At 32.5% G+C, this 12,233-nt stretch overlaps 1 protein-coding gene across 2 annotated transcripts in view; it reads left to right on the top strand.

The window, feature by feature from the left end:
• The first annotated feature begins 152 nt into the window (after positions 1–152).
• LOC135140984 (uncharacterized) overlaps positions 153–12,233 on the top strand; it is a 77,016-nt gene continuing 64,935 nt past the window's right edge. For both annotated transcript variants that reach the window (XM_064071749.1, XM_064071750.1), the window contains exons 1-3: positions 153–471; positions 522–773; positions 5,302–7,668. In XM_064071749.1, the coding sequence (XP_063927819.1) occupies positions 357–471; positions 522–773; positions 5,302–7,668 (2,734 nt within the window). In that variant the 5' untranslated portion in view covers positions 153–356. The remainder of the gene's footprint in view (positions 472–521; positions 774–5,301; positions 7,669–12,233) is intronic.

Here is a 12,233-nt window from a genome sequence, read left to right as displayed (position 1 = left end):
TTTGTGTGTCTAAAGTTACGTTTGTTGTTAGAATCGTGGATGATTTTTTTTTATTTTTTACTACGTTGTATAGAATACTTATACTGGGGTTTGTTTCGTTTCAGCTGATGATTACTGTAATGTCGCATTAGTTGTGCCAGTAAATAAAATTAAATCCTCTTGCGTTGTGACTTTAGTCACTTCTGCATCCATGCTTGTTATTTTATTCTGTCATTTGTCAATTTCTGGCATTATAGTTTCGCTTTATACAGGGTGCGTGTGGTGTAAGGTGTAAACATGCTGTGATTATTTCGATCCCGTTTTATGTTTATCATTAACACTAGTAATTTTGTGGACGTGTTATCCTTTTTAACAACATGGTGAAATTATTTTGCAAACTGTGCCTCCAAAGTGTCGCTGGGGCGGAGTGGAAGTCCCACGCCGCACAAAAACAGCATCTCCAACAACTACCATGCAAAATAATGGTCCAAGGTACCATAAACAATTTTCTTTCTATTAGTAGATTAACATGTCCCGTTTAGGTTCTTTCAAACAAGAAGAAATAGACCGCTTGTATGAGTATTTCGGGCGATTCGGGGGCATAAGGGCCCAAAATGTGACAGTTGAAGGGGGCCAAACTTCAATAGAATACCGGTTTTGGGACGCCCGGGTTTATTCCGACGTCATCCACCACGTGCATTCGCTTTTCGGTAGCGAGGTGGAAGTCAGTTGGTTCAAAAAAGTCAAGTCCGGGCCTGTTCAGCACGTCGTTCAGGATGATAAAATGCGGAGAGGTAGGTGTTGGAAAAGGTTTTGGGTTGCGGTAGGCCACTGGTTGGCACCACTGATTGCAACCTGGCGTTACGTCAAATTAACTTGCCGCTGACGTTGCCGCTGACTTTTCAACCAATCAAATTGCGTTACTGTGCAGTGCTGCTAACTTGAAGGAAACTCCCCTGAAGTACGTGGGGGCACTAATATTAAGTCTTTTAATCACCTATTCACCGAAACCCTCATATTTTAATAGCTGACATCATTTTCTACACTGTACTCGACATTTAAATCAACAAGATTTATAGCCATTTGTCTCAAAAACAGATTAGTTATTTTCTCATTATACATTGTATTCTTGAAACCGCCCACCCGCCCTATCTCAATTGTGATGATTTTTTTTAATCGTCTAAAGCCAAAGAAGCGAAATTTAATTGCAAAATCCTTATTTCCTTACAAAAATTTACTATTTTAAATGTGTTTTAAGTTTTCAAGAATAAAAAAGTCATCACAATTGAGATGGGATGGGTGGGTGGGGTTCATATTTTGTTTTTTTTTTTTTTTTGTTAATACACAGTATTCTTTGAACAACACTACACTCAAAAATATGTTTTTAATTTCTTGTGAAGAAATAAGTATTTTGCAGTTAAGCTGGTTCACGAACAGAAAAAATCATTACATTTTAGATTGGGCGGGTGGGCGGGCCTACACTTTGGTCTTTTGTTGTAATATGTGTAGGCATCTTTTTACAACAAGAAACTTAAAACATGTTTAAACTGGTAAATTTGTAAGTATATTGATTTTGCAATTATGCTCCGCCCTTCTGTCTGACGACGAATGAAAAATTCGTCACGATTGAGATCGAGACGGATAGGTTTTAATTAATACATTTAGTTTTATTTGTATAACACGAGCACTTAAGAACGCACTTTGCAAGCTAATTTGTCGTAGAAGAATAGGATTTCACACAATTAAGCTCCGTCCCTCAGCTTACGATGAATAAAAAAAAATCATCAGAATTGAGATAGGGTGGGTGGGCGGGGCTTATATTTTGCCTTTTTTTCTTAAAAAAAGGCCATCATTTCACAAGAACCACCTTAGAAGTTTGAAATTATGAGGCGGAACCTAATTGCAAAATCGATATTTTCTTATACAGATTTTCCATTTTATATATGTTTTAAGTTTCATGTTGTGAAAAAAAGTCTTCACATATAAAACAAAAAAGCAAAATGTCTGCCCGCCCACCCACCCTGTCTCAATTGTGATGATTTTTTTTATTCGCTGTTAACCAAGAGAGCGGAGCTTAACTGCAAAATACGGATTTCTTTACAAGAAATTAAAAACATGTTTTTGAGTATGGTGTTGTTCAAAGAATACTGTTTATTTTAAGAAAAAAAAAAAAAAAAATCAAAATATTAATCCCGCCCACCCACCCCGTCTTAATTGTGTTGATTTTTTTTATTCTTACGAACTTAGAACACGTTCAAAATGGTAAATTTTTGTAGGGAAATAAGGATTTTGCAGATAAGCTCTGCCCCTCGGCGTACGACAAATAAAAAAAAAAATCATCAGAATTGAGATAGGGCGGGTGGGCGGGGCTTATATTTTGCCTTTTTTTTTCTTAACATACATAGCCATATTTTCACAAACAAGAAACTCAATCATGGTTTAAATGGTACATTTTTGCACGGATTTTGCAATTATGGGGCGGAGCCTAAATGTAGAATCGATATTTCCTTATACAAATTTTCCATTTTGAACATATTTTAAGTTTCATGTTGTGAAAAGAAGTCTACACATATTGAAACAAAAAGGCAAAATGTCAGCCCACCCATCCGCCCTATCTCAATTGTGATGATTTTTTTTATTCGTCGTGAGCCAAAGGGGCGGAGCTTAACTGTAAAATACTTTTTTCTTCACAAGAAATTAAACATATTTTTGAGTATCGTGTTGTTGTTCAAAGAATATCATGTAAATTAAGAAAAAAAGACAAAATATTAACCCCCGCCCCCCACACCATCTCAATTGTGATGATTTTTTTATTCTTACAGACTTGAAACACGTTTAAAATCGTAAATTTCTGTAGGGAAATAACGATTTTCCAGATAAGCTCTGGCCCTCGGCTAAGGACAAATACAAAAAAATCATAAGAATTGAGATAGGGCGGGTGGGTGGGGCTTATATTTTGCCTTTTTTTTTCTTAACATACATAGCCAATCTTTGCACAAACAAGGAACTTGATCATGGTTTAAATGGTACATTTTTGCACGGAGTTTGCAATTATGGGGCGGAGCCTAAAAGTAGAATCGATATCTCTTTATACAAATTTTCCATTTCAAACAAGTTTCATGTTATGAAAAGAAGTCTGCACATATTAAAACAAAAAGGCAAAATGTCAGCCCGCCCACCCGCCCTATTTCAATTGCGATGATTTTTTTTATTTGCCGTGAACCAAGGGGGCGGAGCTTAACTGCAAAATACTTCTTTCTTTACAAGAAATTAAAAGCTTTTTTGAGTATCGTGTTGTTGTTCAAAGAATATCATGTAAATTAAAAAAAAAAGACAAAATATTAACCCCGCCCACCCACCCCATCTCAATTGTGATGATTTTTTTATTCTTACAAACCTGAAACGCGTTTAAATTGGTAATTTTTTTTTAGGGAAATAAGGATTTCGCAGATTAGCTCTACCCTTCGGCTTACGACAAATAAAAAAAAAATCATCAGAATTGAGATAGGGTGGGTGGGTGGGGCTTATATTTTGCCTTTTTTTTCTTAACATACATGGCCATTTTTTCACAAACAAGAAACTCAATCATGGTTTAACTGGTACATTTTTGCACGGATTTTGCAATTATGGGGCGGAGCCTAAATGTAGAATCGATATTTCCTTATACAAATTTTCCATTTTAAACATCTTTTAAGTTTCATGTTGGAAAAGAAGTCTGCACATATTAAAACAAAAAGGCAAAATGTCAGCCCGCCCACCCGCCCTATCTCAATTGTGATGATTTTTTTTATTCGCCGTTAACCAAGAGGGCGGAGCTTAACTACAAAATACTTCTTTCTTTACAAGAAATTAAAAACAATTTTGAGTATCGTGTTGTTGTTCAAAGAATATCATGTAAATTAAAAAAAAAAAAATATTAACCCCGCCCACCCACCCCATCTCAATTGTGATGATTTTTTTAATCTTACAAACTTAAAACACGTTTAAAATGGTAAATTTTTGTATTGAAATTAGAATTTTGCAGATAAACTCTACCCCTCGACTATCGACGAATAAAAAAAAATCATCAGAATTGAGATAGGGCGGGTGGGCGGGGCTTATATTTTGCCTTTTTTTTTCTTAACATACATAGCCATCTTTGCACAAACAAGGAACTTGATCATGGTTTAAATGGTACATTTTTGCACGGAGTTTGCAATTATGGGGCGGAGCCTAAAAGTAGAATCGATATCTCCTTATACAAATTTTTCATTTCAAACAATTTTAAGTTTCATGTTATGAAAAGAAGTCTGCAGATATTAAAACAAAAAGGCAAAATGTCAGCCCGCCCACCCGCCCTATCTCAATTGTGGTGATTTTTTTTATTCGGCGTGAGTCAAAGGGGCGGAGTTTAACTGCAAAACACTTATTTCTTTACAAGAAATTAAACACATTTTTGAGTATCGTGTAGTTGTTCAAAGAATATCATGCATTTTTGTAGGGAAATTAGAATTTTGCAGATAAACTCTACCCCTCGGCTTACGACGAATAAACAAAAAATCATCAGAATTGAGATAGGGCGGGTGGGCGGGGCTTATATTTTGCCTTTAGTTTTTTAATATACATAGCCATCTTTTCACAAACAAGAAACTTGACCATGGTACATTTTTGCACGGAGTTTGCAATTATGGGGCGGAGCCTAAATGTAGAATCGATATTTCCTTATACAAATTTTCCATTTTAAACATGTTTTAATTTCATATTGTGAAAAGAAGTCTACACATATTAAAACAAGAAGGAAAATGTCAGCCCGCCCACCCACCCAATGTTAATTCTGATGATTTTTTTTTATTCGCCGTGAACCAAGTGGGCAGAGCTTAACAGCAAAATACTTATTTCTTTATAACAATATAAAACATTTTTAAGTATTACGTTGTTGTTCAAAGAATATCATGTAAATGAAGAAAAAGAGACAAAATATTAACCCCGCCCACCCACTCCATCTCAATTGTGATGATTTTTTTTATTCTTACAAACTTCAAAAAAAAAAAGGTTTAAAATGGTAAATTTTTGTAGGAAAAAAAGGATTTTGCAGTTAAGCTCCGCCCTCTTGACTCACGACGAATAAAAAGTCATCACAATTGAGATAGGGTGGGTGGGCGGGGCTTCATTTTGTCGTGTGTTCCTAATATGTGTATACTTATTTTGACAACAAAAAACTTAAAACATGTCTAAAATGGTAAGTTTATAAACGACAATTTGCAGCCATAAAAGCAACGTCAGTAGCAACAGCAACCCAACGCCAACTTAGTTCAGTTTATAAATCCCATTGTCACATTTCAGAGAAATTCGTCTACCGCAAACTCGCCATAATCAATAGCCTCAAAGAATTGCCAACCTTCGACGCGCAAGTCACGCTCTTCCAAAGCCAACTCAAAAGCGTCACGAGTGAGCTGGAGACCAACCGAAAACTGATTCAAGACGACTTGAGTGCCCCGTTAGCACCGAATTTCCCCCGCAGCAAAATCCACTTCTTCGGTTCGAGTATCATAGATTTAGACATCCACGACAGCGATTTAAACATGTACGTTGACAATACGGACTCTCAGTTGGCGACACTCGAAGTTATGAAAGATCTAATGACGAAAAGTGACTCGTTTACGAGAATTTCGGTAACCGAGACTGGTTCGATTCATTGCCAACACAAAAAGAGTAAAATTGATTGCCAAGTGATAATAAGGAACGAATTACCGGTTGGTAATAGCGAGTTGGTGAAGTTCTACTTGACGCTGGATGAAAAACTGAAACCTTTGATGCTTCTGATTAAGTTTTGGGTGGATTGTTGTGACTTGAGGCACGAAAATGGGTTTTCCAGTCACGCGATTTATTTAATGGTGCTGTTCTATCTGCAGCAAGACCCGTACAAGCTACCTAGTGTGATGGATCTCCAGAAAGAGCTACCTCCGGATGAGATCGATGGGTGGAATTGCGCGTTCGGTCCAGTCGAATTTACGAATGTGACTCTCGAATCTGCGACGTTGTTTGATTTGTTGGTCGGTTTTTTCAAATTTTATTGCAATTTCGACTATACTTCCAAGGTAATATCGCCTTATTTGGGGTCGACGATTGATAAAGTTAGTTTCGTGAAACCGTACGATCTTCCAGAGTGCTTTGAAGACTATCTAAATCAGGAGGAAGTTTTTGTTGTAAATTCGGGGTTTTGTGTCCAGGATGTGTTCGAACATTCGAAAAACGTGTCCTTTTCGGCTGATTTGTCGACTGCGGGAAGATTCACGGCTGCGTGTCGAAACTCGTTGCAACTGTTACGTACGGACACCAAAGACGTGTTATATAAATTATTGTTTAGTTCAGACAGTCTGAATGAGTTCTGTGTCAAAAATGAAGGTTTCTGTGATGTTGACACTGTTAAAAGTGTCGTTTTGACTATTTTGAGAGAGGTTTGTGGCTGCAAGGTCGAAGTGAAGGATGGAGATACAAGCGTCCTTTATAGCTGTCAAAGTAGAGTCAATATTTGGGACAACAGAATAGACGTTTTAAAAAAATTGATGACTGAATTGTCGCCTGATGCAACTCGAATTGAGAGAGAAGTGGCCGTGACGTCACACATTGTCAACAATAGTTCCGAAAGTGCGACGTGGAAAATGATGGTGTCGCTAAATTTTGACACGAATTCAAGTAGTGTGAACGTTAGTTTCGTGGAAGTCGAAAATGTGATGTCGATTTCGCACATTCAACATTTCGTCTACGTTAACTTAGTGGAGGGTTTAAATGACAAAAGTGGTGTTTCGAATTTTAAAGTTGAAGATGATGAGGTGGTTGCGGTTAAAATGGAAAAAACTGTTGATTTGACGCAAGAGTCGGTAAAAAGTGAAGATTTATCAGTGACCATTTCGGACACACAAGAAGATTTGGTTTTAGTTGAAACTCAAATAGAGAGTAGTGAAGAAGATCCAAGTTCAGGGGATCAAACCAAAACCGATAATTTGGCTTCTGTAGAGTCTGAAAACGTGTCTTCCGGTGACAATGAAACAGCTGAGACAGAACCCAGAGAAGATCCAGTTGTTGAAAATAGCGTCAGTGAAGAAACTTCAAATGTTGACGAAAGTAAAAATTTGACAACTGTAGACGATGTTGAGGGCTTTGCTGATATTGAAATGAAAGTTGAAACTGACGTGAATCTACAAGAACGCGTTAATGATGAAGACGCTGAAATTATAATAGTTTCCGACGATGTTGAAATGATAAGTGTTGATACAGAACAATCAGATATCGTTAGTGACGAAGATGCAGTTTCTGAAGTTGAAGACGATCATCAACATGCCAAAGATCTAAGTCAGGCGGAAAATTTGACCGAAGTTTCTCATGAGATTCCAACGACACTTGAAGAAAATTCTACATGTGTTGACACCAAAGACTCGCCAGTTATAAGTGCCGAAGATGCAGTTTCTGAAGGTGAAGACGATCATCAACATGCTAAAGATCAAAGTCAGGCGGAAAATTTGACCGAAGTTTCTCATGACATTTCAACGACACTCGAAGAAAATTCTGCATGTGTTGACACCAAAGACTCGCCATTTATAACTGACCTGAATGATATAGCTAATTCAACAGCTAGTGGTCCTGAGATGGAAACGTTTGACGAAAGCGTACAACATCTTGTTAATTGGGGTACCGAAGATAGTGATTTTGGTAAGTTATTGAAAAATCAACAACTATTATTTTCTGTTCACGATCTTTATATAGTAGGGTTGGCCAAGAAAATCTAGTGAGTTTGTTGGTATTTGATGCAGAAGAATAAAAATTCCCTGAACTTTATTCGTTATGTTATGTTTTATTAAATTAAAGGTTAAAAAATATGCCAGAAATATAAACATTGTTGCCGATATTTTCAGTTTTCTGTTGCAATGACCAAGTTAACGGTATCCATTTCTTAGAAAGCATAAAATTTTACGCTATTTAAAACAGTTATTCGGCTTTTTGTAAGTGTTTATTTCATATGTAAGGAACAAACACTAAAATTTCACTTAAACATTGTTTTTATATGAATGGGGGTTCAGCATACGACTATTGTCGCCACATTTAGTTTTCAATTTTTTGATTTTCCGATTTTTCGAATATATATTAGATTTTTAATATTTCAGTTTTTCGATGTTTCAGTGTTCAATTTTTAAATTTTCCATTTTTGATTATACAATTTCTCGGTGTTCGATTTTCCAATTTTTCGATCATTTAATTTCTGAGTTTTTCAATTTCTCAAATTTTTGATATTTTCCGATTTGAACTACTTTTCGTTTTCTCAATGTTCGGTTATTTTAATTTTTCGTTGTTTTCAATTTTGCGGTTTTCCGTTTCTCAATTTTTAATTTTTTGATTTTTCATTTTTGATTATACAATTTCTCGGTGTTCCGACTTTTCAGTTTTTCGATTATTTAATTTCTCGGTTTTTCAGTTTTTCAGATATTTCGGCTTTTCAATTTTTAGAAATTTTAGTTTTTCGTTGTTTTCAATTTTGTAACTTTTTTGTCTATGAGTTTTTAATTTTTAAGTTGTTAAATTTTTCGAATTCTGTTCGATGTGTCATTGTTACAATTTTTCGATTTTTCAATATTTTTTTTTCGATTTTTTCCCATTTTCCGATTTTTCAACTTTTGGTTGTTTTAATTTTTATTTGTGATATTTGCCAAAATCAGTCTTATCTTACCAAGTATTAGCCCCGCCCACCCACCCTTTACTTTTTTAGGGGATATGTCATTTGCCAAAATCAGTCTTATCTTACCAAGTAGTAGCCCCGCCCACCCGCCCCCTATTTTATCACAGGACATGTCATTTTTTCCATTTTTAAATTATAAGATATTTTAATTTTTCGTGGTTTTGAATTTATGTGATATTTCGTTTTATCACTTTATAATTTTTCGTTGTTTTCATTTTTGCCATTTTTCGTCTCAATTTTTAATTTTTGATTTTGCCGTTTTTAGATTTTTACATTTCTCAATTTGTCCATTTTCTATTTCTCGAATTTCAATTTTTGAACTTTTCGATATTTCATTTTTGCAATTTTTCAGTTTTCAATTTTTTGATTTTGCGATTTTTCGAATATGTATTAGACTTTTAATGTTTCAGTGTTCAATTTTTAAGTTTTCCATTTTTGATTATACAATTTCTCGGTATTCGATTTTCCAATTTTTCGATCATCTAAGTTCTGAGTTTTTCACTTTCTGAAATTTTTGATATTTTTCGATTTGAACTAATTTTCGTTTTCTCAATGTTCGGTTATTTTAATTTTTCGTTGTTTTCAATTTTGCGGTTTTCCGTTTCTCAATTTTTAATTTTTCGATTTTTCATTTTTGATTATACAATTTTTCGGTGTTCCGACTTTTCAGTTTTTCGATTATTTAATTTCTCGTTTTTTCACTTTTTCAGATTTTTCGGCTTTTCAATTTTTAGATATTTTAATTTTTCGTTGTTTTGAATTTTGTGATATTTCGTTTTATCACTTTATAATTTTTCGTTGTTTTCATTTTTGCCATTTTTCGTCTCTCAATTTTTTAGTTTTGATTTTGCAGTTTTTAGATTTTTACATTTCTCAATTTGTCCATTTTCTATTTCTCGAATTTCAATTTTTGAATGTTTCGATATTTCATTTTTGCAATTTTTCAGTTTTCAATTTTTTGATTTTCCGATTTTTCGAATATGTATTAGATTTTTAATGTTTCAGTTTTTCGATGTTTCAGTGTTTAATTTTTAAATTTCCCATTTTTGATTATACAATTTCTCGGTGTTCGATTTTCCAATTTTTCGATCATCTAATTTCTGAGTTTTTCAGTTTCTCAAATTTTTGATATTTTCCGATTTGAACTACTTTTCGTTTTCTCAATGTTCGGTTATTTTAATTTTTCGTTGTTTTCAATTTAGCGGTTTTCCGTTTCTCAATTTTTAATTTTTCGATTTTTCATTTTTGATTATACAATATTTCTGGAAAAATGAGGTTAATCGTTCATTCTTCGGAGGAAATTCTATTGTTAGACGAGGAGAGAGCATGTTTCGCTTCAACTTTTATATCATTGTTGAAATCTTAAATTCAAAAATCGAGAAATTGAAAAATCGGATCATTGAAAAATCGAAACATCGAAAAATTGGAAAATCGAAAAGTTAAAAAAAAAGATGGCAAATCGAAAATTTTAAAAATCCCGAAAATGGAAAAATTGAAATAAAGAAGAACCGAAACTCGAGAAATCAAAAATCTGGAATTTTAAAAATTGAAAAATTAAAATATGGAAAAGTTGAAAAATTGAGAAATCGAAATATAAAACAGCCGAAAATTGAAAAATCTAAAGTTTAAAAAACTAAAAAGTGAAAATCGGGAAATCGTAAGCTCATCGAATTTTTAATTTTGCATTTTTTCGATATTTTCCAATTTTTGAATTATTTTTCAAATTTTCAGTTCTAGTTGTGTTTTAATTTTTTGTTTTCAATTTTGCAATTTTTCGTCTCCCAATTTTTAATTTTAGATTTTTTAATTTTTTTGTTCTTCGATTTTCAATTTTTCAAATATCAGTGATTAAATTTTTCAATCTTGGATCGCTACTATTTTTCTATTTTTACTTTTTCTAATGCAAATTTTTGTTTTGCCAATTTTTAGATATATTTTAATTTGCGTTGATTTCATATTTACGATTTTTCATACATCAATTTTTAATTTTTCCAATTTCAATTCTGAGCTTATCGGTGTTTTATTGTTGCAATTTTTCGATTTTTTTATTTTTAAAATTTTCTGATTTTTAAATATTTTTTTATTTTTCAATATTGCCACGTTTTGTGTCCCAAATTTTAGTTTTTAATTTTTCTTTTTTTTTTGTTTCTTTAATTTTTCTTCGATTTTTCAAATACCTATGTATTAGATTTTTTAGTTTTTCAGCTCTTTGATGTTTCCGTGTTCCAATTGTTAGATTTTCATTCTTGATTATTCGGTTTCTCGTTGCTTCAAATTTTCAATTTTTCGATTATATAATTTTTCAGTTTCTCAATTTTTTGATTTTCGGTTCCTCAATTTTTTAGTGTTTTCGATTTTTATTTTCGCGATTTAATATTATTCGATTTTTCATTTGTAGCTATTTTAATGTTCGTTGTTTTTAATTTTGCGATTTTTCGTTTCTCTATTTTTAATTTTTAAGTTCAATTTTTCAATTATAAATTTATTTTCACTTTTTCAAATTCTTAAATTATTCGATGTTTCATGCTGCAAGTTTTCGATTTTGCATTGTCAGTTTTTTCCAATTTTTGAACTATTTTTCAATTTTTTAATTTTTAGTTATTTTAGTTTTATATTTTCAATTTTGCGATTTTTCGTTCCTCAATTTTTAATTTTCGGATTTTTCAATTTTTCTGTTCTTCAGTTTTCAATTTTTCCAATATCAGTTCTTAAACATTTCGAAGTTTCATTGTTGCAATTTTTCTATTTTTCAATTTTGCAGCTTTTCGATTTTAACTTTCTCGAATTGAAATGTTGCGACTTAGTGATTTTTAGATATATATTTTAATTTTCCGTTTATTTCAATTTTGCGATTTTTCAAATCTCAATATTTAATTTGACAATTTTGCAATTTTTAAGTTTTTCAATTCTTCAATTTTATATTTCTCCAATTTCAATTCTTGAATTTTTCGGTGTTTCATTGTTACAATTTTCCGATTTGTCGTTTTCCGGTTTTTAAACATTTTAAAATTTTCATGTTTTTTAAATGTCTCAATATTAAGATGTTTGTTTCTCAAATTTTATTTTTTGAATTATCAGTTTTTCGTTTCTTTAATTTTATGTATTAGATTTTTAATGTTTCAGTTTTTCGATGTTTCACTGTTCAATTTTTAAATTTCCCATTTTTGATTATACAATTTCTCGGTGTTCGATTTTCCAATTTTTCGATCATCTAATTTCTGAGTTTTTCAGTTTCTCAAATTTTTGATATTTTCCGATTTGAACTACTTTTCGTTTTCTCAATGTTCGGTTATTTTAATTTTTCGGTGTTTTCAATTTTGCGGTTTTCCGTTTCTCAATTTTTAATTTTTCGATTTTTCATTTTTGATTATACAATTTTTCGGTGTTCCGACTTTTCAGTTTTTCGATTATTTAATTTCTCGGTTTTTCACTTTTTCAGATTTTTCGGCTTTTCAATTTTAAGATATTTTAATTTTTCCTTGTTTTGAATTTTGTGATATTTCGTTTTATCACTTTATAATTTTTCGTTGTTTTCATTTTTGCC

This window comes from Zophobas morio, unplaced genomic scaffold, assembly GCF_036711695.1.
Source record: "Zophobas morio isolate AGI-343-1 ecotype UQ-CSIRO unplaced genomic scaffold, CSIRO_AGI_Zmor_V1 ptg000041l, whole genome shotgun sequence".
Taxonomy (NCBI): Eukaryota; Metazoa; Arthropoda; class Insecta; order Coleoptera; family Tenebrionidae; genus Zophobas; species Zophobas morio.
Note: the sequence above shows the minus strand (reverse complement) of the source record. Positions and strands in the feature narration are given on the sequence as shown.